Raw genomic sequence first — 25,555 nt, 5'->3', positions numbered from 1 at the left:
ACGTGTGTGTGTGTGTGTGTGTGTGTGTGTGTGTGTGTGTGTGTGTGTGTGTGTGTGTGTGTGTGTGTGTGTGTGTGTGTGTGTGTGTGTGTGTGTGTGTGTGTGTGTGTGTGTGTGTGTGTGTGTGTGTGTGTGTGTGTGTGTCTTTGAAACAACAGCAGTACTCAGTGTTGACAGTGGCGTGCAGTAATGAGCCAGTTAGCATTCCCATGGTGCACTGCAGCAGGAGACGGGCTGACATTTGCACCGCCGCTGAAGGCCAAGTACCCAGTGGACTTATTATCGGTTAAGAGGACAGGTGCATACTGTGTGTGTCTGTGTCCAAGTGCATGCCTGCGTGCGTGTGTAGCCATTAGTATTAGCAGCTATTAATTAGACTAATTTGGCAGATAATTTGATAAGATTAACTGGTATAGAGTGATGAAGGTGATGGCATGTGTTAAGCCTGGGGTGTGAGATGTTCAGACTGATTGGGTGAGGGTGGGATTGTCAGGGGCCGTTAGACTGTAGTAGTTACCATGGTAATCCTCCTGACAATCAATATCAACTGTCTGTTCATTAGAGCTTCAACACTGTGGGAATGTGATTAGACCAGAGATTAACTATGAGCTCAATAGGTTGTTAGACCAGACTCTAACATCAAGGGTCAGCTGCAGACTCTAACTTCAGAGATCCCTAACAACAGTTTGTGTTGTGTTGTGTTTTGAACAGGATCCGGTTTAGGCTGGCTGTGGACCAGTCTTTGGGGATACAGTAACTGCTGTGTGATTGGCGGTTTGTCTGATACACCAGAGAGAAACAAGATAAGGAGAAGAACATACTAGAGGAACCTTGGAAAATCTGGAGAACGTCCTGCTTTACACAGAGACCATGATAACGCTAACAGAACGCTAACGGAAACCTAACGGAATGCTGAGTGAGGTCATGTAGCTGCCCTCTGACACCCCTGCATGTGACTACGCCTTCTGCGTCACCTTGGCTTTTCTAATTGGCTGGTTTGGAGAGCGACGGACCAATGGAGAAGAGTGCTGAGGAGCTGAACCTCTCGTTCCTGCTGGAGCATGAGCGAGAGATGATCCTCGGAGTCCTGCAGAAGGACGAGAAACTGAGGAAACTAGAGGAGAAGAGGATACGGTGAGGGCGGAATAAGTCTTCATCATTTTCATCATCATCACCGTACAATCCACTACAATGATACATCTACTACTACAACTTCCTTGATGTTGATGAGGATTTTTTTTATCGTAATCATCATCCTTATTCGTACCTCTGCAATCACAATACGACCACAACTTCACAACAACTGCAATCACAATAGGATCACAACTTCACAACAATTACAATCACAATACGACCACAACGTCACAACAACTACAATCACAATACGACCACAACTTCACAACAACTACAATCACAATAGGATCACAACTTCACAATAACTACAATCACAATACGACCACGACTTCACAACAACTACAATCACAAGAACTACTACAATCACAATACGACCACAAATTCACAACAACTACAATCACAATACGATCACAACTTCACAACAACTACAATCACAATACGACCACAAATTCACAACAACTACAATCACAATACGATCACAACTTCACAACAACTACAATCACAATACGATCACAACAACTACTACAATCACAATACAACCACAACTTCACAACAACTACAATCACAAGAACTACTACAATCACAATACGACCACAACTTCACAACAACTACAATCACAATACGACCACAACTTCACAACAACTACAATCACAATAGGATCACAACTTCACAACGATTACAATCACAATACGACCACAACTTCACAACAACTACAATCACAATAGGATCACAACTTCACAACAATTACAATCACAATATGATCACAACTTCACAATAACTACAATCACAATACGACCAGAACTTCACAACAACTACAATCATAATACGATCACAACTACTACAATCACAATACGACCACAACTTCACAACTACAATCACAATACGACCACGACTTCACAACAACTACAATCACAAGAACTACTACAATCACAATACGACCACAACTTCACAACAACTACAATCACAATACGATCACAACTTCACAACAACTACAATCACAACAACTACTACAATCACAATACAACCACAACTACAATCACAATAGGATCACAACTTCACAAGAACTACAATCACAATACGATCACAACTACTACAATCACAATATGACCAAAACTTCACAACTACAATCACAGTACGACCACAACTTCACAACAACTACAATCAAAATACAACCACAACTTCACAACAACTACAATCACAGTACGACCACAACTTCACAACAACTACAATCACAATACGACCACAACTACTACAATCACAATACGACCACAACTTCACAACAACTACAATCACAATACGACCACAACTTCACAACAACTACAATCACAATATGATCACAACAACTACTACAATCACAATATGACCACAACATCACAACAACTACAATCACAATATGATCACAACAACTACTACAATCACAATATGACCACAACATCACAACAACTACTACAATCACAGTACGACCACAACATCACAACAACTACAATCACAACATCATGACAACTACCGCAATCACAATATGATCACAACAACTACTACAATCACAATACGACCACATCACAACAACCACTACAATCACAATATGACCACAACATCACAACAACTACCACAATCACAATACAATCACAACAACTACTACAATCACAATAAGACCACAACATCACAACAACTACTACAATCGTGGTCGTAATAATTAGTGACAATAACATACTTGATAAGTGTTCTCTCTGTTTCTCTGTTGTAGAAAGCTGAAGAATGAGCTGGTGGAGATCAGGCGTAAGGGTTCGCGGCGCCCCCAAGAGGTTGGGGAGCGTCAATGCGCCCGTTGCCTGAAGGGCCTGGGCCTGATTTTCGACCGCGGGGAGCTCTGTGAGCAGTGTCTACAGCGTGTCTGCAGCGACTGTCGCGTGATGGCCCCTAAAGCAAAGCATTGGAAGTGCTCCATCTGTGCCAAAGTCTTGTGAGTCTGGGCAAAGATATCAGGGGACAGGCCATGGTTTAGCACTACTAACAGTTGGGTGTGTGTGTGTGTCTGTGTGTGTGTCTGTGTGTGTGTGTGTGTGTGTGTGTTTTAATTAAGGCCAGATGGCTCCTATTTGTTGTTTAACCACTCTGTAGCTGTCTTCATTTGCTCTGTCACATGGCCTTATCACTTATCAGGGCCTATTGACGTGAACATAAGAGCCGGTTAAAGCCAGGGTTAAAGTTGAGAGGTCAGTGTACCGTACAGGGGTCAGAGGTCAGGTGTCCCCTGTGTCTCTGATTGGCAGGGAGCTGAAGGTGGTGACCGGGGAGTGGTTCCTAGAGGAGCGGTCGAAGCGGTTTGACAAGGGGACAGTGCTCAGCAGTGATGTGGTCAAACAGTCTATCATGAGCAGCCCCGTAGGAAGCCCCCACAGGAAATCCCCAGCGCCAGCTGACACACCTGAGAGGCCTGACACCCCAAAATCAGGAAGAAGCGCCGTGAGGAACCTGGTGGATGGTGCCAAGAGGAAAGGGAAAGGGTGAGAAACACACATACACATACACACACATACACACAAATACACACACATACAAACACATACAGTATGTACACCAACAGGTTTGGGCTGGATTACTTGAACATGTAATCAGTTGTCAATCACAGTTTGACAATTTACAATATAATTAAAGGACACAGGAGAAGATCACTGCACAGATTTAATATAAAGAGTAATCTACTACACAGGCAAGTGGAGAGTTGAGCTTCCATCAGAGAATGGGTTTCGTATTGCATTCACACACACACACACACACACACACACACACACACACACACACACACACACACACACACACACACACACACACACACACACACACACACACACACACACACACACACACACACACACACACACACCACAGTCTGATGTGTGTGTAGTGACTAGTTCTGTTGGATCCTAGGATGTTGCTGGATAAGAAGGGCAGCCGTCCCAGCCTGAAGCCAGAGAACGGGGTGCAGGGTGGGAGTGTGTGTGCTCCTGTCCCCGACACAGACACACACAGCGTACGCAGTGCCCGGTCTGCACCACGCTCCACAACCCACTCTCCACAACCCACCTCACATAGGTGAGGACAAACCACCAAACCACACCCATGCAACACCCACCACAGGCACATCTCCACTGTCTGAAGGAAGTTCTTTACATCGTCTCCTTACGTTCATCATCTCCTTCCTTGCCTTGTCTCCACTCAGTTGATGTTACTGGATAGGTGAAAGAAACACAAATAGGAAACACAAATAGGGCTCCCCAACTCTGGATTTCCAATTGAACCATCTGTTGATGAATAATCATCTGAATCTCATGTGTTATCCCAGTGTGTGTGATGTGTAATGTAATGGTGTGTATTCTGTCTTGTCCTCAGGGGTAGTGATGTGTAATGTAATGGTGTATTCTGTCTTGTCCTCAGGGGTAGTGATGTGTAGTGTAATGGTGTGTATTCTGTCTTGTCCTCAGGGGTAGTGATGTGTAATGTAATGGTGTGTATTCTGTCTTGGCCTCAGGGGTTGTGATGTGTAATGTAATGGTGTGTATTCTGTCTTGTCCTCAGGGGTAGTGATGTGTAATGTAATGGTGTGTATTCTGTCTTGCCCTCAGGGGTAGTGATGTGTAATGTAATGGTGTGTATTCTGTCTTGTCCTCAGGGGTAGTGATGTGTAATGTAATGGTGTGTATTCTGTCTTGTCCTCAGGGGTAGTGATGTGTAATGTAATGGTGTGTATTCTGTCTTGTCCTCAGGGGTAGTGTTGTGGCTCTGGAGTCTTCAGGGATACGTACTGTACCTAACAACCTGCGCTCCCAAACCCTGGAGAGGGACAGGTCCCCTACACCCAGCAGCAAGAGCAGGAGGGTCAGGGTCAGCAACCCAACAGACACACACACACACACATAGACACACACGGACAGACACAGACACACACGCACAGACAGAAAGACAGACAGACCGACAGACACACACACACGGATAAACAGACACACACACCAATAATCCTTTTACAGCATTATAAGGCTGCGTTGAGACAATAACTTATCAATGACCCAAGCCAAACTCAGCTAATCCCTACCATTGTGACGCAAAGTTGTCATAATGCTTCAGCAAATGTACATTACACCAGGAGCGTTGGTAGACACAATGTAAGTAACATAATTTATGTCCCTAACTGCCCTGAATGTCTCTGCTGTTCCTACAGCTATTGTATGCAGTAATCATGTGCCTATGAACCAGATTTATACTGTTAGCACTGAAACGGTATGCCCTAGGAGGAAGTCCACTGTGTGCAGCTCACCCTGCACTAAAATAAATAACATGAGCATATCTACTTCTGCTAAGCTTCCCAGTAAAGCAATGAAAAGAAGTAAGCATGGCAGAAGGCCATAAGCAAAGAAGAAAATGCTCACCCAGAAGCGGCGTAGTGGCCGGGGACTTTAATGCAGGCAAACTTAAATCCGTTTTACCAAATTTTTACCAGCATGTCACATGTGCAACCAAGGAAAAAAATCCTAGACCACCTTTACTCCACACACAGACATGCATACAAAGCTCTCCCCCGCCCTCCATTTGGCAAATCTGACCATAATTCTATCCTCCTGATTCCTGCTTACGAGCAAAAACTAAAGCAGGAAGTACCAGTGACTCGCTCAATACTGAAGTGGTCAGATGACGCGGATGATACACTACAGGACTGTTTTGCTAGCACAGACTGGAATATGTTCCCGGGATTCATCCAATGGCATTGAGGAATACACCACCTCAGTCATCAGCTTCATCAATAAGTGCATCGATGATGTCGTCCCCACAGTGACTGTATGTACATATCCCAACCAGAAGCCATGGATTACAGGCAACATCCGCATCGAGCTAAAGGCTAGAGCTGCCGCTTTCAAGGTGCGGGAGACTAATCCGGACGCTTATAAGAAATCCCACTATGCCATCAGACGAACCATCAAACAAGCAAAGCGTCAATACAGGATTAAGATTAAATCCTACTACACCAGCTCTGACGCTCGTCGGATGTGGCAGGGCTTGAAAACTATTACGGACTACAAAGGGAAACTCAGTGATGCGAGCCTACCAGACCAAATGCCTTTTATGCTCGCGTCAAAGCAAGCAACACTGAAGCATGCATGAGATCACCAGCTGTTCTGGATGACTGCGTGATAACGCTCTCTTTAGCCGATGTGAACAAAACCTTTAAACAGGTCAACATTCACAAAGCCGTTGGGCCAGACGGATTACCAGGACATGTACTCAAAGCATGCGCGGACCAACTGTCAAGTGTTTTCACTGACATTTTCAACTTCTCCCTGACCGAATCTGTAATACCTACATGTTTCAAGCAGACCACCATAGTCCCTGTGCCAAAGGAAGCGAAGGTAACCTGCCTAAATGATTACCGCCCCGTGGCACTCACGTTGGTAGCCAGGAAGTGCTTTGAAAGGCTGGTCATGGCTCACATCAACAGCATCCTCCTGGACACCCTAGACCCACTCCAATTCGCATACCGCCCCAACAGATCCACAGATGACGCAATCTCAATCGCACTCCACACTACCCTTTCTCACCTGGACAAAAGGAACACCTATGTGAGAATGCTGTTCATTGACTACAGCTCAACACCATAGTGCCCATGAAGCTCATCACTAAGCTAAGGACTCTGGGACTAAACACCTCCCACTGCAACTGTATCCTGGACTTCCTGATGGGCTTCCCCCAGGTGGTAAGAGTAGGCAACAACACGTCTGCCACGCTGATCGATAACACTGGGGCCCCACAGGGGTGTGTACTTAGTCCCCTCCTGTTTTCCCTGTTCACCCACGACTGCGTGGCCAAACACGACTCCAACACCATCATTAAGTTTGCTGACGACACAACAGTGGAAGGCCTGATCACCGACAACGATGAGACGGCCTATAGGGAGGAGGTCAGAGAACTGGCAGTGTCAGGACAACAACCTCTCCCTCAATGTGAGCAAGACAAAGGAGTTGATCGTGGACTACAGGAAAAGGTGGGCCAAATAGGCCACCATTAACATTGACAGGGCTGTAGTGGAGCGGGTAGAGAGTTTCAAGTTCCTTGGTGTCCACATCACCAACGAACTATTATGGCCCAAACATACCAAGACAGTCGTGAAGAGGGCACGACAAAACCTTTTCTCCCTCAGGAGACTGAAAAGATTTGGCATGGGTCCCTAGATCCTCAAAGAGTTCTACAGCTGCACCATCGACAGCATCCTGACCGGTTGCATCACTGCCTGGTACGGCAATTGCTCAGCCTCCAACCGCAAGGCACTACAGAGGGTAGTGCGTACGGCCCAGTACATCACTGGGGCTAAGCTGCCTGCCATCCAAGACCTCTACACCAGGCGGTGTCAGAGGAAGGCTCTAAAAATGTTCATCTGTGGATCTGTTTGGGCGGTATGCAAATTGGAGTGGGTCTAGGGTTTCTGGGATAATGGTGTTGATGTGAGCTATTACCAGCCTTTCAAAGCACTTCATGGCTACGGACGTGAGTGCTATGGGTCTGTAGTCATTTAAGCAGATTGCCTTTGTGTTCTTGGGCACAGGGACTATGGTAGTCTGCTTGAAACATGTTGGTATTACAGACTCAATCAGAGACATGTTGAAAATGTCAGTGAAGACACCTGCCAGTTGGTCAGCACATGTTCGGAGCACACGTCCTGGTGATCCGTCTGGCCCCGCAGCCTTGGGTATGTTGAACTGTTTGAAGGTCTTACTCACGTCGGCTACAGAGAGAGTGATCACACAGTCGTCCGGAACAGCTGATGCTCTCATGCATGCCTCAGTGTTGCTTGCCTCGAAGCGAGCATAGAAGTGACTTAGCTCGTCTGATAGGCTCGTGTCACTGGGCAGCTCGCGGCTGTGCTTCCCTTTGTAGTCTATAATAGTTTGCAAGCCCTGCCACATAAGACCAGCGTCGGAGCCGGTGTAGTATGATTCAATCTTAGCCCTGTATTGATGCTTTGCCTGTTTGATGGTTTGTTGCAGGGCGTAGCAGGATTTCTTGTAAGCTTCCGGATTAGAGTCCCGCACCTTGAAAGCGGCAGCTCTACCCTTTAGCTCAGTGTGGATGTTGGCTGTAGGCTTCTGGTTGGGGTATGTACGTACAGTCACTGTGGGGACGACGTCCTCGATGCACTTATTGAGAAAGCCATTGACTGATGTGGTGTACTCCTCAATGCGATCGGAAGAATCCCGGAACATGTTCCACTCTGTGATAGCAAAACAGTCCTGTAGTTTAGCATCTGCTTCATCTGACCATTTTTTTGTAGACTGAGACACTGGTGCTTCCTGCTTTATCTTAAATTTTTGCTTGTAAGCAGGAATCAGGAGGATGGAGTTGTGGTCGGATTTACCAAATGGAGGGCGAGGGGGAGCTTTGTACGCATCTCTGTGTGTGGAGTGCAGGTGATCTAGAATTCTTTTCCCAAACTGGCTCTAACCAGAATAGAAAGAGGAGTGGAAGGCCCCGGTGCACAACTGAGCAAGAGGACAAGTACATTAGAGTGTCTAATTTTAGAAACAGACGCCTCACAAGCCCTCTTCTGGCAGCTTCATTAAATAGTACCCGCAAAACACCAGTCTCAATGTCAACAGTGAAGAGTTGCAAAGAAAAAGCCATATCTCAGACTGGCCAATAAAAAGAAAAGATTAAGATGGGCAAAAGAACACAGACACTGGACAGAGGAACTCTGCCTAGAAGGCCAGCATCCCATTGGAACACAGAAAATGTGCTTTTCTTTCAAAAACAAGAACATTTCTAAGTGACCCCAAACTTTTGAATGGTAGTGCCTTTGTAAACTATTCAGACCACTTGACTTTTTCCACATTTTGTTAGGTTACAGCCTTAATCTAAAATTTATTAAATCGTTTTCCCCCCTCATCAATCTACACACAATACCACATAATGACAAAGCAATAATGGGTTTTTAGAAATGTTTGCTAATTTATTAAAAATAAAAACAGACCTAACACATTTACATAAGTATTCAGATCCTTTACTCAGTACTTTGTTGAAGCACCTTTGGCAGCAATTACAGCCTCGAGTCTTCTTGGGTATAACGCTACAAGCTTGGCACACCTGTATTTGGGGAGTTTCTCCCATTCTTCTCTGCAGATCCTCTCAAGCTCTGTCAGGTTGGATGGGGAACATTGCTGCATAGCTATTTTCAGGTCTCTCCAGAGATGTTCGATCGAGTTCAAGTCTGGGTTCTGGCTGGGCCACTCAATGACATTCAGAGAATTGTCCAGAATCCACTCATATGTTGTCTTGGCAGTGTGCTTAGGGTCATTGTCCTGTTGGTAAGCGAACCTTTGCCCCAGTTTGAGGTCCTGAGCGCTCTGGAGCTAGTTTTCATCAAGGATCTCTCTAAACTTTGCTTCGTTCATCTTTGCCTCGATCCTGACTAGTCTACTAGTCCCTGCTGCTGAAAAACACCCCCACAGATTGATGCTGCCACCACCATGCTTCACCGTAGGAATGGTTCCAGGTTTCCTCCAGACGTGACGCTTGGCATTCAGGCCAAAGAGTTGAATCTTGGTTTCATCAGACAGGAGAATCTTGTTTCTCATGGTCTGAGGGTCTTTAGATGCCTTTTGGCAAACTCCAAGTGGGCTGTCATGTTCCTTTTACTGAGCAGTGGCTTCCATCTGGCCACTCTACCATAAAGGCCTGATTGGTGGAGTGCTGCAGAGATTGTTGTCCTTCTGGAAGGTTCTCACATCTCCACAGAGGAACTCTAGAGCTCTGTCAGAGTGACCATCTGGTTCTTGGTCACCTCCCTGACCAAGTCCCTTCTCCCCCAATTTCTCAGTTTGTCCAGGTGCCAGCTCTAGGAAGGGTCTTGGTGGTTCCAAACTTCTTCCATTTAAGGATGATGGAGGTCACTGTGTTCTTCGGGACCTTCAATGCTGCAGACATTTTTGATACCTTTCCCCAGATCTGTTCATCAACCCAATCCTGTTACAGAGCTCTACAGACAATTCCTTCTACCTCATGGCTTGGTTTTTGCTTTGATATGCACAGTCAACTGTGGGACCTTATATAGACAGGTGTGTGTCTTTCAAATCATGTCCAATCAATTGAATTTTCCACAGGTGGACTCCAGTCAAGTTGTCGAAACATCTCAAGGATATTCAATGGAAACAGGATGCACCTGAGCTCAATTTCGAGTCTCATAGCAAAGGGTCTGAATAGCTATGTAAATAAGGTATTTCTGTTTTTTATTTTTAATAAATGTGCAACATTTTATAAAAACCTGTTTTCGCTTTGTCATTATTGGGTATTGTGTGTAGATTGCTGAGGAGTTTCTTTTTATTTAATCAATTTTAGAATAAGGCTGTAACGTAACAAAATGTGGAAAAAACTCCTAAGCAATGAAGAAAAAGCTTCAAACTGTAACCAGTGCCTGCAACCTGGTTCAGTTTATCAGTCAACCTACCAGGGTAGTTACAAACAGCACATGAATGAAATCATCAACATGTATTGATCACATCTTTACTAATGCTGCAGAAAGGTGCTTGAAAGCAGAATCCAGATCCATAGGATGTAGTGATCACAATATAGTAGCCATGTCTAGGAAAACCAAAGTTCCAAAGGCTGGGCCTAATATAGTGTATAAGAGGTCATACAATAAGTTTTGTAGTGATTCCTATGTTGTTGTTGTAAAGAATATTTGTTGGTCCGTATTGTGTAATGAGGAGCAAACAGACGCTGCACTTGACACATTTATGAAATTGCTAATTCCATTTACTAATAAGCATGCACCTATTAAGAAAATGATTGTAAAAACTGTTAAATCCCCATCGATTGATGAGGAATTGAAAAATTGCATGGTTGAGAGGTATGAGGCAAAAGGAATGGCAAATAAGTCTGGCTGCACAACCGATTCGCAAACGTATTTCAAATTGAGAAATCATGTGACTACACTGAATAAAAAGAAGAAAAAACTACACTATGAAACAAAATAAATGACATAAAGAATTATAGTAAAAGTCTTTGGAGCACCTTAAATGACATTTTAGGAAAAAAGGCAAACTCAGCTCCATCATTCATTGATTCAGATGGCTCATTCATCACAAAACCGACTGCTATTGCCAACTACTTTAATTATTTTTTAATTGACAAGATTAGCAAACTTAGGCATGACATGCCAGCAACAAACGCTGACATCCAAGTATATCTGACTCAATTATGAAAGACAACCATTGTAATTCTGTAAATTGAGTGTAAAGAGGTGAACAAATGATTGTCTATCAACAATGACAAGCCACCGGGGTCTAACAACTTGGATGGAAAGTTACTGAGATAATAGCAGACAATATTGCCACTCCTATTTGCCATATTTTCAATTTAAGCCTACTAGAAAGTGGGTGCCCCCAGGCGTGGAGGTAAGCAAAAGTAATTCCGCTACCTAAGAATAGTAAAGCCCCCTTTACTGTCTCAAATAGCCGACCAATCCGCCTGTTACCAACCCTTAGTAAACTTTTGGAAGAAATTGTGTTTGACCAGATACAATTATATTGTACAGTAAACAAATTGACAACAAACTTTCAGCATGCTTATAGGGAAGGACATTCAACAAGCACAGCACTTACACAAATTACTGATGATTGGCTGAGAGAAATTGATGATGGAAAGATTGTGGGGACTGTTTTGTTCGACTTCAATGTGGCTTTTGACATTATCGATCATAATCTGCTGCTGGAAAAACGTATGTGTTATGGCTTTACATCCCCTGCTATATTGTTGATAAAGAGGTACCTGTCTAACATAACACAGAGGGTGTTCTTTAATGGAAGCTTCTCCAACATAATCCAGGTAGAATCAGGAATTCCCCAGGGCAGCTGTCTAGGCCCCTTACTTTTTAAAATCTTTACTAATGACATGCCACTGGCTTTGAGTAAAGCCAATGTGTCTATGTATACGGATGACTCCACACTATAAATGTCAGCTACTACAGCAACTGAAATGACTGCAACACTTAACAAAGAGCTGCAGTTAGTTTCAGAGTGGGTGGCAAGGAATAAGTTAGTCCTAAATATTTCTAAAACTAAAAGCATTGTATGTGGACAAATCATTCACTAAACCCTAAACCTCAAAGAAATCTTGTAATAAATAATGTGGAAATTGGGAAAGTTGAGGTGACTAATCTGCTTGGAGTAAACCTGGATTGTAAACTGTCATGGTCAAAACATATTGATACAACAGTAGCTAAGATGGGGAGCACTGTCCATAATAAAGTGCTGCCTTACCTTCTTAACAGCACTATCAACAAGGCAGGTCCTACAGGCCCTAGTTTTGTTGCACCTGGACTACAATTCAGTCGTGTGGTCAGGTGCCACAAAAAGGGCCAATTGCAATTGTCTCAGAAGAGGGCAGCACAGCTGGCCCTTGGATGTACACAGAGCTAATATTAATAATATGCATGTCAATCTCTCCTGGCTCAAAGTGAAGGAGAGATTGACTTCATAACTACTTGTATTTATGAGAAGTATTGACATGTTGAATGCACCGTGATGTCTGTTTGAACTACTGGCGCACAGCTCGGACACCCATGCATACCCCACAAGACATGCCACAAGTCCCGAAGTCCAGAACAGACTATGGGAGGCGCAGAGTACTACATAGAACCATGACAACATGGAACTCTATTCCACATCAAGTAACTGATGCAAGCAGTAAAATTGGATAAAAAAACAGATAAAAATATACGTTATGGAACAGCGGGGACTGTGAAGCAACACAAACATAGGCACAGACACATACATACACACACACGATAACATACGCACTATACACACACGTACACATGGATGTTGTACTATGTGGTAGTGGTGGAGTAGGGGCCTGAGGGCACACAGTGTGTTGTGAAATCTGTGAATGTATTGTAATGTTTTTAAAGTTGTATAAATTACCTTCATGTTGATAGACACCAGGAAGAGTAGCTGAATGGGGATCCATAATAAATGCAAATAAAAACAGACAGAGACAGAGACAGACAGACAGACAGACAGACAGACAGACAGACAGACAGACAGACAGACAGACAGACAGACAGACAGACAGACAGACAGACAGACAGACACACACACACACACACACACACACACACACACACACACACACACACACACACACACACACACACACACACACACACACACACACACACACATTGCATGCACTCATAAACACACACACCTCATAGCACACAAACCTCATTAACACGTGTGTGTGTGTGTGTGTGTGTGTGTGTGTGTGTGTGTGTGTGTGTGTGTGTGTGTGTGTGTGTGTGTGTGTGTGTGTGTGTGTGTGTGTGTGTAGCCGGACGGAGCGGAGAGCGTGGCTAGTTTCCACTCCAGCGACAGCGTGTTCGACAAGATGTCCGACACCGGGCATGGCCGGACAGGGTCTGATACCGCCCCACCCACCATTGCTGTCTCCAGGGCCTCCGTGTCATCAGGTATCGTCATGATAACACACTCTTTACACCTCCAACATGTGTGTATCTGAACACTTATAGAGACAGGATCCTCTCTGTTTCACACCTCCAACATGTGTGTATCTGAACACTTATAGAGACAGGATCCTCTCTGTTTCACACCTCCAACATGTGTGTATCTGAACACTTATAGAGACAGGATCCTCTCTGTTTCACACCTCCAACATGTGTGTATCTGAACACTTATAGAGACAGGATCCTCTCTGTTTCACACCTCCAACATGTGTGTATCTGAACACTTATAGAGACAGGATTCTCTCTGTTTCACACCTCCAACATGTGTGTATCTGAATACCTTACAGAGAGAGACAGGATTCTCTCTGTTTCACAGAGCCCAGACAACGTTACTTGTTTACTTAGTTTGAATCTGACAGGGAAGAAGATTCAGCCTTTAATAAAATAGATTTTAGGGTGGTGTTTCAGAACTTTAGGAAGTGTTCTCTTAGACTGGGAGCATGTGTTAGGAAGTGTTCTATTAGACTGGGTGCGTGGGTTAGGAAGTGTTCTATTAGACTGGGTGCGTGGGTTAGGAAGTGTTCTATTAGACTGGGTGCATGGGAGCATGTGTTAGGAAGTGTTCTATTAGACTGGGTGTGTGTGTTAGGAAGTGTTCTATTAGACTCAGTGCGTGGGTTAGGAAGTGTTCTACTAGACTGGGTGTGTGGGATTGGAAATGTTCTATTTGACTGGGTGCATGGGAGCATGTGTTAGGAAGTGTTCTATTAGACTGTGTGTGTGGGTTAGAAAGTGTTCTATTAGACTGGGTGTGTGGGTTAGGAAGTGTTCTATTAGACTGAGTGCGTGGGTTAGGAAGTGTTCAATTAGACTGGGTGCGTGGGAGCATGTGTTAGGAAGTGTTCTATTAGACTGGGTGTGTGGGTTAGGAAGTGTTCTATTAGACTGGGTGGGTGGGTTTGGAAATGTTCTATTTGACTGGATGCATGGGAGCATGTGTTAGGAAGTGTTCTATTCGACTGGGTGTGTGTGTTAAGAAGTGTTCTATTAGACTGAGTGCATGGGAGCATGTGTTAGGAAGTGTTCTATTAGACTGAGTGTGTGGGAGCATGTGTTAGGAAGTGTTCTATTAGACTGGGTGCGTGGGTTAGGAAGTTGTCTATTAGACTGGGTGCATGGGTTAGGAAGTTGTCTATTAGACTGGGTGCGTGGGTTAGGAAGTGTCTATTAGACTGGGTGCGTGGGAGCATGTGTTAGGAAGTGTTCTATTAGACTCAGTGCGTGGGTTAGGAAGTGTTCTACTAGACTGGGTGTGTGGGATTGGAAATGTTCTATTTGACTGGGTGCATGGGAGCATGTGTTAGGAAGTGTTCTATTAGACTGTGTGTGTGGGTTAGGAAGTGTCTATTAGACTGGGTGCGTGGGAGCATGTGTTAGGAAGTGTTCTATTAGACTGGGTGCATGGGTTAGGAAGTTGTCTATTAGACTGGGTGCGTGGGTTAGGAAGTGTCTATTAGACTGGGTGCGTGGGAGCATGTGTTAGGAAGTGTTCTATTAGACTGTGTGTGTGGGTTAGGAAGTGTTCTATTAGACTGGGTGTGTGGGTTAGGAAGTGTTCTATTAGACTGGGTGCGTGGGTTAGGAAGTGTTCTATTAGACTGGGTGTGTGGGTTAGGAAGTGTTCTATTAGACTGGGTGCATGGGTTAGGAAGTGTTCTATTAGACTGGGTGCGTGGGTTAGGAAGTGTTCTATTAGACTGGGTGCGTGGGAGCATGTGTTAGGAAGTGTTCTATTAGACTGGGTGCGTGGGAGCATGTGTTAGGAAGTGTTCTATTAGACTGGGTGCGTGGGTTAGGAAGTGTTCTATTAGACTGGGTGCATGGGAGCATGTGTTAGGAAGTGTTCTATTAGACTGGGTGCATGGTAGCATGTGTTAGGAAGTGTTCTGTTAGACTGGGTGCATGGGAGCATGTGTTAGGAAGTGTTCTATTAGACTGGGTGTGTGGGTTACGAAGTGTTCTATTAGACTGGGTGTGTGGGTTTGGAAATGTTCTATTTAACTGGGTGCATGGGTTAGGAAGTGTTCTAGTAGACTGGGTGCATGGGTTAGGAAGTGTTCTATTAGACTGGGTGCGTGGGAGCATGTGTTAGGAAGTGTTCTATTAGACTGGGTGTGTGGGTTAGGATGTATTCTATTCGACTGGGTGCATGGGAGCATGTGTTAGGAAGGGTTCTATTAGACTGGGTGCGTGGGTTAGGAAGTGTTCTATTAGACTGGGTGTGTGGGTTTGGAAGTGTTCTATTAGACTGGGTGTGTGTGTTAGGAAGTGTTCTATTAGACTCAGTGTGTGTGTTAGGAAGTGTTCTATTAGACTGAGTGCGTGGGTTAGGAAGTGTTCTATTAGACTGGGTGTGTGTGTTAGGAAGTGTTCTATTAGACTCAGTGTGTGGGTTAGGAAGTGTTCTATTTGACTGGGTGCATGGGAGCATGTGTTAGGAAGTGTTCTATTAGACGGTGCGTGGGAGCATGTGTTAGGAAGTGTTCTATTAGACTGGGTGTGTGGGAGCATGTGTTAGGAAGTGTTCTATTAGACTGGGTGCATGGGTTAGGATGTGTTCTATTAGACGGTGCGTGGGAGCATGTGTTAGGAAGTGTTCTATTAGACTGGGTGTGTGGGAGCATGTGTTAGGAAGTGTTCTATTAGACTGGGTGCGTGGGTTAGGAAGTGTTCTATTAGACTGGGTGCTTTGGAGCATGTGTTAGGGAGTGTTCTATTAGACTGGGTGCGTGGGAGCATGTGTTAGGAAGTGTTTATTGATTTTTATTTTTTTTTTTTTTTATTGACTTGCGTGTGTGGGTTAGGATGTTTCTTTGTGTGGTAAGTTGTTCTATTAGACTGGGTGTGTGGGTTAGGAAGTGTTCTATTAGACTTGGTGTGTGGGTTAGGAAGTGTTCTATTAGACTGGGTGCGTGGGTTAGGAAGTGTTCTATTAGACTGGGTGCGTGGGAGCATGAGTTAGGAAGTGTTCTATTAGACTTGGTGTGTGGGTTAGGAAGTGTTCTATTAGACTGGGTGTGTGGGTTAGGAAGTGTTCTATTAGACTGGGTGCGTGGGTTAGGAAGTGTTCTATTAGACTGGGTGTGTGGGAGCATGAGTTAGGAAGTGTTCTATTAGACTTGGTGTGTGGGTTAGGAAGTGTTCTATTAGACTGGGTGCTTTGGAGCATGTGTTAGGGAGTGTTCTATTAGACTGGGTGCGTGGGAGCATGTGTTAGGAAGTGTTCTATTAGACTGGGTGCGTGGGTTAGGAAGTGTTCTATTAGACTGGGTGCATGGGAGCATGTGTTAGGAAGTGTTCTATTAGACTGGGAGCATGTGTTAGGAAGTGTTCTATTAGACTGGGTGCGTGGGTTTGGAAGTGTTCTATTAGACGGTGCGTGGGTTAGGAAGTGTTCTATTAGACTGGGTGCATGGGAGCATGTGTTAGGAAGTGTTCTATTAGACTGGGAGCATGTGTTAGGAAGTGTTCTATTAGACTGGGTGCGTGGGTTTGGAAGTGTTCTATTAGACGGTGCGTGGGTTAGGAAGTGTTCTATTAGACTGGGTGCATGGGAGCATGTGTTAGGAAGTGTTCTATTAGACTGGGAGCATGTGTTAGGAAGTGTTCTATTAGACTGGGTGCGTGGGTTTGGAAGTGTTCTATTAGACTGGGTGCGTGGGTTAGGAAGTGTTCTATTAGACTGGGTGCATGGGAGCATGTGTTAGGAAGTGTTCTATTAGACTGGGAGCATGTGTTAGGAAGTGTTCTATTAGACTGGGTGCGTGGGTTAGGAAGTGTTCTATTAGACGGTGCGTGGGTTAGGAAGTGTTCTATTAGACTGGGTGCATGGGAGCATGTGTTAGGAAGTGTTCTATTAGACTGGGAGCATGTGTTAGGAAGTGTTCTATTAGACTGGGAGCATGTGTTAGGAAGTGTTCTATTAGACTGGGTGCGTGGGAGCATGTGTTAGGAAGTGTTCTATTAGACTGGGTGTGTGGGTTAGGAATTGTTCTATTAGACTGAGTGCATGGGTTAGGAAGTGTTCTATTAGACTGGGTGTGTGGGTTTGGAAATGTTCTATTAGATTGGGTGCATGGGTTAGGAAGTGTTCTATTAGACTGGGTGTGTGGGTTAGGAAGTGTTCTATTAGACTGGGTGCATGGGAGCATGTGTTAGGAAGTGTTCTATTAGACTGGGTGTGTGGGTTAGGAAGTGTTCTATTAGACTGGGTGCGTGGGAGCATGTGTTAGGAAGTGTTCTATTAGACTGGGTGCGTGGGAGCATGTGTTAGGAAGTGTTCTATTAGACTGGGTGCGTGGGTTAGGAAGTGTTCTATTAGACTGGGTGCTTTGGAGCATGTGTTAGGGAGTGTTCTATTAGACTGGGTGCGTGGGAGCATGTGTTAGGAAGTGTTCTATTAGACTGGGTGCGTGGGTTAGGAAGTGTTCTATTAGACTGGGTGCGTGGGTTAGGAAGTGTTCTATTAGACTGGGTGCATGGGAGCATGTGTTAGGAAGTGTTCTATTAGACGGTGCGTGGGAGCATGTGTTAGGAAGTGTTCTATTAGACTGGGTGCGTAGGTTAGGAAGTGTTCTATTAGACTGAGTGCATGGGTTAGGAAGTGTTCTATTAGACTGGGTGTGTGGGTTTGGAAATGTTCTATTAGACTGGGTGCATGGGAGCATGTGTTAGGGAGTGTTCTATTAGACTGGGTGCGTGGGTTAGGAAGTGTTCTATTAGACTGGGTGCATGGGTTAGGAAAGTGTTCTATTAGACTGGGTGCGTGGGAGCATGTGTTAGGAAGTGTTCTATTAGACTGGGTGCGTGGGTTAGGAAGTGTTCTATTAGACTGGGAGTATGTGTTAGGAAGTGTTCTATTAGACTGGGTGCGTGGGAGCATGTGTTAGGAAGTGTTCTATTAGACTGGGAGCATGTGTTAGGAAGTGTTCTATTAGACTGGGTGCGTGGGAGCATGTGTTAGGAAGTGTTCTATTAGACTGGGAGCATGTGTTAGGAAGTGTTCTATTAGACTGGGTGCGTGGGAGCATGTGTTAGGAAGTGTTCTATTAGACTGGGTGCGTAGGTTAGGAAGTGTTCTATTAGACTGAGTGCATGGGTTAGGAAGTGTTCTATTAGACTGGGTGTGTGGGTTTGGAAATGTTCTATTAGACTGGGTGCATGGGAGCATGTGTTAGGGAGTGTTCTATTAGACTGGGTGCGTGGGTTAGGAAGTGTTCTATTAGACTGGGTGCGTGGGAGCATGTGTTAGGAAGTGTTCTATTAGACTGGGTGCATGTGTTAGGAAGTGTTCTATTAGACTGAGTGCATGGGTTAGGAAGTGTTCTATTAGACTGGGTGCGTGGGTTAGGAAGTGTTCTATTAGACTGGGTGCGTGGGTTAGGAAGTGTTCTATTAGACTGGGTGCGTGGGAGCATGTGTTAGGAAGTGTTCTATTAGACTGGGTGCGTGGGTTAGGAAGTGTTCTATTAGACTGGGTGCATGGGTTAGGAAGTGTTCTATTAGACTGGGTGCGTGGGAGCATGTGTTAGGAAGTGTTCTATTAGACTGAGTGCATGGGTTAGGAAGTGTTCTATTAGACTGGGTGTGTGTGTTAGGAAGTGTTCTATTAGACTGGGTGCGTGAGTTAGGAAGTGTTCTATTAGACTGGGTGTGTGGGATTGGAAATGTTCTATTTGACTGGGTGTGTGGGTTAGGAGGTGTTCTATTAGACTGGATGCGTGGGAGCATGTGTTAGGAAGTGTTCTTTTAGACTGGGTGCGTGGGAGCATGTGTTATTAAGGGTTCTATTAGACTGGGTGTGTGGGGGCATGTGTTAGGAAGTGTTCTATTAGACTGGGTGTGTGGGTTAGGAAGTGTTCTATTAGACTGGGTGCGTGGGTTAGGAAGTGTTCTATTAGACTGGGTGTGTGGGGGCATGTGTTAGGAAGTGTTCTATTAGACTGGGTGCGTGCACATAACCTGTCTTTCCTTGAGAGCCAGGTCTGCCGTCGGCGGCTTTTCTCAATAGCAAGTCTATGCTCATTGAATCTGTACATAGTCAAAGATTTCCCTAATTTTGGGTTGGTCACAGTGGTCAGGTATTCTGCCACTGTGTACTCTCTGTTTAGGGCCAAATAGCATTCTAGTTTGCTCTGTTTTTTTGTTAATTCTTTCCAATGTGTCAAGTAATTATCTTTTTGTTTTCTCATGGTTTGGTCTAATTGTGTTGCTGTCCTGGGGCTCTGTGGGGTCTGTTTGTGTTTGTGAACAGAGCCCCAGAACCAGCTTGCTTAGGGGAGGGGGGGGGGGGCTCTTCTACAGGTTAATTTCTCTGTTGGTGATGGCTTTGTTATGGAAGGTTTGGGAATTGCTTCCTTTTAGGTGGTTGTAGAATTTAACTGCTCTTTTCTGGATTTTGATAATTAGCGGTTATCGGCCTAATTCTGCTCTGCATGCATTATTTGGTGTTTTACATTGTACACAGAGGATATTTTTTGCAGAATTCTGCATGCAGTCTCAATTTGGTGTTTGTCCCATTTTGTGAATTCTTGGTTGATGAGAGGACCCCAGACCTCACAACCATGAATTGCAATGGGTTCTATAATTGATTCAAGTATTTTTTGCCAGATCCTAATTGGTATGTCAAATGTTATGTTCCTTTTGATGGCATAGAAGTCCCTAGATGGAATTTGTATTCGTGGTCCTGGCAACTGGACCTTTTTTGGAACACCATTGTTTTTGTCTTACTGAGATTTACTGTCAGGGCACAGGTCTGACAGAAACTGTGCAGAAGATCTAGGTGCTGTTTTAGGCCCTCCTTGGTTGGTGACAGAAGCACCAGATCATCAGCAAACAGTAGACATTGGACTTCAGATTCCATTAGGGGGAGGCTGGGTGCTGCAGACTGTTCTAGTGCCCTTGCGAATTTGTTGATATATATGTTGGTTGAGGGTGGGGGTTAAGCTGCCTCCCTGTCTCACCCCCCGGCGCTGTGGAAAGAAATCTGTCATACGGTAATTTGGTAAAAAGCCAATATGACATTTGCTTAGTACATTGTTTTCGCTGAGGAAATGTACAAGTCTGATGTTAATGATAATGCAAAGGATTTTCCCAAGGTTGCTGTTGACACATATCCCCCGGTAGTTATTGGGGTCAAATTTGTCTCCACTTTTGTGGATTGGGGTGATCAGTCCTTGGTTCCAAATATTGGGGAAGATGCCAGAGCTGAGGATGATGTTAAAGAGTTTAAGTATAGCCAATTGGAGTTTGTGGTTTGTATATTTTATCATTTCATTTCAACCCCATAGGCCTTTTTGGGTTGGAGGGTTTGTATTTTGTCCTGTAGTTCCTTCAATGTAATTGGAGAATCCAGTGGGTTCTGGTAGTCTTTAATAGTTGATTCTAAGATTTGAATTTGATCATGTATATGTTTTTACTGTTTGTTCTTTGTTGTAAAGCCAAAAAGATTGGAGAAGTGGTTTATCCATACATCTCTGTTTTGGATAGATAACTCTTCGTGTTGTTGTTTGTTTAGAGTTTTTCAATTTTCCCAGAAGTGGTTAGTCTATGGATTCTTCAAATACATTCAGCTGATTTGTGATATGATGTTCCTTCTTTTTCTGTAATGTATTTCTGTATTGTTTTAGTGATTCACCATAGTGAAGGCGTAGACTCAGGCTTTCTGGGTCTCTATGTTTTAGGTTGGATACATTTCTCAATTTCTTTCTTAGGCTTTTGCATTCTTCATCAAACCATTTGTCATTGTTCATTGTCTTAGGTTGTCTGCTTGACATTTTTAGATTTGATAGGAAAGCTGAGAGGTCAAATATACTGTTTAGGTTTTTTACTGTCAAGTTTACACCTTCACTATTACAGGAAATTATCTAGAAGGGATTGAATTTGTTGTTGCCTAATTGTTTTTTGGTATATTTCCACACTATTTTCCTTCCATCTATAGCATTTCTTAATATTATTCAGTTCCTTTGGCTTTGATGCCTCATGATTGAGCATAGCTCTGTTCAAGTAGAGTGTGATTTTGCTGAGATCTGATAGGGGTGTCAGTGGACTGACTGTGAACGCTCTAAGATACTCTGGGTTGAGGTCAGTGATAAAATAGTCTACAGTACTACTGCCAAGAGATGAGCTATAGGTGTACCTACCATAGGAGTCCCCTCGAAGCCTACCATTGACTATGTACATACCCAGCGTCCGACAGAGCTGCAGGAGTTGTGACCCGTTTTTGTTGGTTATGTTGTCATAGTTGTGTCTAGGAGGTTATATGGGGGAGGGAATTCTGTGTCCCATTGTGTGCTGAGGGTGTCGGGTTCTTGTCCATTTAGGTCACCACAGACTAGTACATGTCCCTGAGCCTGGAAATTGTTGATGGAGAAGCTGTCATCGTTAAAGTATGGGGATTCTAGTGGGGGGATATAGGTAGCACACAGGAGGACATTTTTCTCTGTTGAGATCATTTCCTTATTAATTTCTAGCCAGATGTAAAATGTTCCTGTTTTGACTAATTTAATAGAGTGGGTTAGGTCTGCTCTATAGCAAATTAGCATACCCCCTGAGTCTCTTCCCTGTTTCACACCTGGTGGTTTGGTGGATGGGACTACCAGCTCTCTGTAACCTAGAGGGCAACCAGTGGGTCCGTCTCCTTTATGCCATGTTCCATAGTGTCTAGTGTAGTTGTTGTGTGGTTTAGGCCCGGATCATTACAGTAGGTGTGAGCAGAGCATGTTGAGCATCTGATACATACCTCTTAGGGTGCAGGATGGGGCTTGTGTGGGTGTAACAGTGGGGGTTGGGCCTTTTGCTCTGCTCACGGCCTGGGCATATGTCCTGTCATGTTGAGGTCCTTGCCGCATGGGCGGGGGGCATGGGGTGGGCAGAAGGGGCATAGGTCTGATATGGGGGGGCCTATATAGGGTGTGGCCAGGGTTTGCTTGGATCTTAGCTGGTTGTGGTGTGGCAGGTGATGCTGTGATCTGGGTGTAGGTCCTCTTGGCATGTGTTCTCTCAGTGCAGGTCCTTCAGGAGGGGGTCTTACAGGTTTGGGAGGGTGTCTCGCTGGTCTGGGTGGGGTGTCCTTTGCTCTGTTGCTCCTTTGTGAGGTGCTGGGGTTACGGTTGAGGGTGACGTCCTTCACTGTCCTGGCAAAAGTTGGGATTGCTGCCTTGTAGAGGTGGACCTGGTTGTAAAGGCTGTTAAAGTCCAGGGTGATGTGGTGGGCCAGGTAGACATTAGGTTTTGAGACACAGTCCTGGGAAATGCTTTCATTCACCCGCTGTATGGTGGCTGGGTGGAAGTATTTTTGTGGTAGCAGGGTGGAGATAACCACTTGTGCATTGGGGAAAGTGGAAGAAGCTTTTTCAGTCACTCCCTTGAGTGCTGTTGCCACCCTTTCCATCTGGGCCCTCAGGTCATTTTTGCCTGTGTGAATTATGATGTGGCTGGGCGACTCTAGTCTGTCCTCTGACAACAGCTCCAGGGCATGCCTAGTGTTTGGCCACCAGAGTTTAACCACTCTGTGTTTGTGAAAAGGTTTATCCTCTTGAATGTATTTGCCATTTCAGTCAATGAGGAACACAATCTCTGGCTTTTGTGTGTCCTCAGTGGATGTGGGGGGGTTGTCAGGAGGACTATCAGGGGAGCTGACATGGGGGCTGTTAGGAGGGGGTGGGGTCTGTTGGGTTGGTGGGTCCTGTGTTGTCTATCCGATTGTGGTGTTGAGGTTGTGGTCCGGGTCTGAAGTGGGCTGTTCTGCTGGCTTCTCTGGGGGAGTGTCCTGCTCTCTGTTACACCTCAGCTTTCTGACCTCATCCTTCAGTACCGTGTGTGCCTCCATAAGTTCTCTCAACTCAGTCCATATAGCAGCCAGCTCTCTCAGACAGCCGTCCATCTCCACCTTCTGCCCTCCGGGTCTTGTTGAGGGGTTGTTGTTGTGCTGGTCTGTTTTGTGGGTTTGTTCTGTCTGGATTGTGTGGACTAGCTCTCTGAGCTCCACCATGTCTCTCTCCAGCTCTGTGAATTTATCCCTCTCTCTCTCTATTTATTTATCTCTCTCTCCTCATACTCCTTTCTTCCTCACTCTTTCTTTCTTTCTCTCACTCTAGACCTCTCTTGATCTCTCTCTTACACTCACTTACTCCCCTGTTCTTGTTCCTCTTCTACGCTTTCTCTTTCCTCTCTCTTCTCCCTTCCTCTCTTTCTCCCTTTCGCCACTCAAACACTTTTCTAATGTTCCCCTGGTAGCAGCCGGCTGTTGTAGCAGCATATGCTGTCACATGTTAGCATTTCATAACAACAACACCAATTAGTGTCATTAGGCATAGCTGTGAAATAACTGAAAATAACAGTCTTTATGTGTGGCTGTGGGGAGGGAATACCTTGTCACTTCCTCCTCTCATCTCTCTCTCTCCCTCTCTCCATCTCTCTCTCTCTCTGTAGATCGTAGTCATTCTGAGGTGGACCTGTCTATTCCTGGTTCTGCCAGTGATGAGGCCCTCAGTCTGAGGAGCCGCTCCGTTCCTGGGCTCAATGACACGGTACACACACACACCTCTTGTCCACCTCCACACACCACCCACACATCTTACCCCGGAATAAGTCAACATATTTTGTGTCCATCTCTATGGCAACATAACCATGATCTTTGATCCATACAGATAGAGCACAGTACAGTGGACTTCCTCTAAGCTATTAAAAACCCCAAACTACTTTTTAAGTGAGAATAGGCATTGGTCTGAAGCCAAAAAAATAAAGGAAATTCACAAGCACCACAATGCCTATTCCACCCATGTTCCACCAAGGTTTTCCAGCACACAGTTTTGACCTACTACAGTAGCTATGTTTGTATTGTACTATGTGTAGGCAGGTTGCTTAGGATTCAAACCTTCTCAAACAGCCTAATTCATACTCTTCAGAGGGATAATGAACTTTACAGTATCCTGCTATTAAAATTATGTATACCGGTATTTTACCCTTGTGCCCGTTGTGCAGCCCCCAGACTACATTTTACTTTTGCATGGCAATGCTGTCATTTGAGTCTGGTAAATTGATGCTAGCATGCACAACTGAGTGTAACGGCAGATTTCCTCCTCTTCGTCAGAAGAGGAGGTGTAGGGATCGGACCAAAACGCAGAGTGGAAAGTGTCCATGTTTTATTCACAATAAACTGAACACTACACGAAACAAAATAACAAAAGATAATCTAACCGAACAACAGTCCCGTGTGGCACGAACACTGACACGAAATACAAACACCCACAAACACACACGTGAACCCCGGCTGCCTAAGTATGATTCTCAATCAGGGACAACGATTGACAGCTGCCTCTGATTGAGAATCATACCAGGCCGAACGCACAAAACCCCAACATAGAAAACAACACATAGACAACCCACCCAACTCACGCCCTGACCATACTAAATAAATACAAAACAAGAGAAAATAGGTCAGGAACGTGACACTGAGGTTCTGTTTAAATGTGCGTTATGGGTTCAACCATTTACTAAATGAGGTTCATAACTAGCTTAGTTTCTTAACAAAACAATTTTTTTTGTCTGCTATGGTTGGTGTGGTCTTGGTTATTCTTCGAGGAAACGGAGCGTAGCTAATGGCAGTGTTTGTTCTGTCTGAAAACTATCTCAAAAAAATGTTTCACAGCAAGAGAGGCGTTGCTACATTCATCCTTTCCCCATAATTTTATCGAGCGAATTAAGAAGGAATATCGGTTATTTTTAACGATGTAGGCTAAGAAGCAAAATTCGGGTTTTCCATCAAAATAATGATTCTTGTGAGTTTAAGAATATGTGACAAGAGAAAAGATAAATCGCTCTTATTAAACTCTCCAGATCATTTACCATCAATGGATG

The 25,555-nt window shown here is 44.6% G+C and overlaps 1 protein-coding gene across 1 annotated transcript in view; it reads left to right on the top strand.

Annotated features, from left to right (window-relative positions):
• Window positions 1–1,015: 1,015 nt before the first annotated feature.
• The window catches only part of LOC120058106 (synaptotagmin-like protein 5), a 44,733-nt gene continuing 20,193 nt past the window's right edge, over window positions 1,016–25,555 (top strand). The window contains exons 1-7 of the mRNA XM_039006581.1: window positions 1,016–1,134; window positions 2,879–3,094; window positions 3,405–3,638; window positions 4,063–4,227; window positions 4,899–5,010; window positions 13,504–13,642; window positions 24,128–24,225. Coding sequence (XP_038862509.1) covers window positions 1,016–1,134; window positions 2,879–3,094; window positions 3,405–3,638; window positions 4,063–4,227; window positions 4,899–5,010; window positions 13,504–13,642; window positions 24,128–24,225 — 1,083 coding nt within the window. The remainder of the gene's footprint in view (window positions 1,135–2,878; window positions 3,095–3,404; window positions 3,639–4,062; window positions 4,228–4,898; window positions 5,011–13,503; window positions 13,643–24,127; window positions 24,226–25,555) is intronic.

This window comes from Salvelinus namaycush, chromosome 13 (assembly GCF_016432855.1).
Source record: "Salvelinus namaycush isolate Seneca chromosome 13, SaNama_1.0, whole genome shotgun sequence".
NCBI lineage: Eukaryota > Metazoa > Chordata > Actinopteri > Salmoniformes > Salmonidae > Salvelinus > Salvelinus namaycush.
Note: the sequence above shows the minus strand (reverse complement) of the source record. Positions and strands in the feature narration are given on the sequence as shown.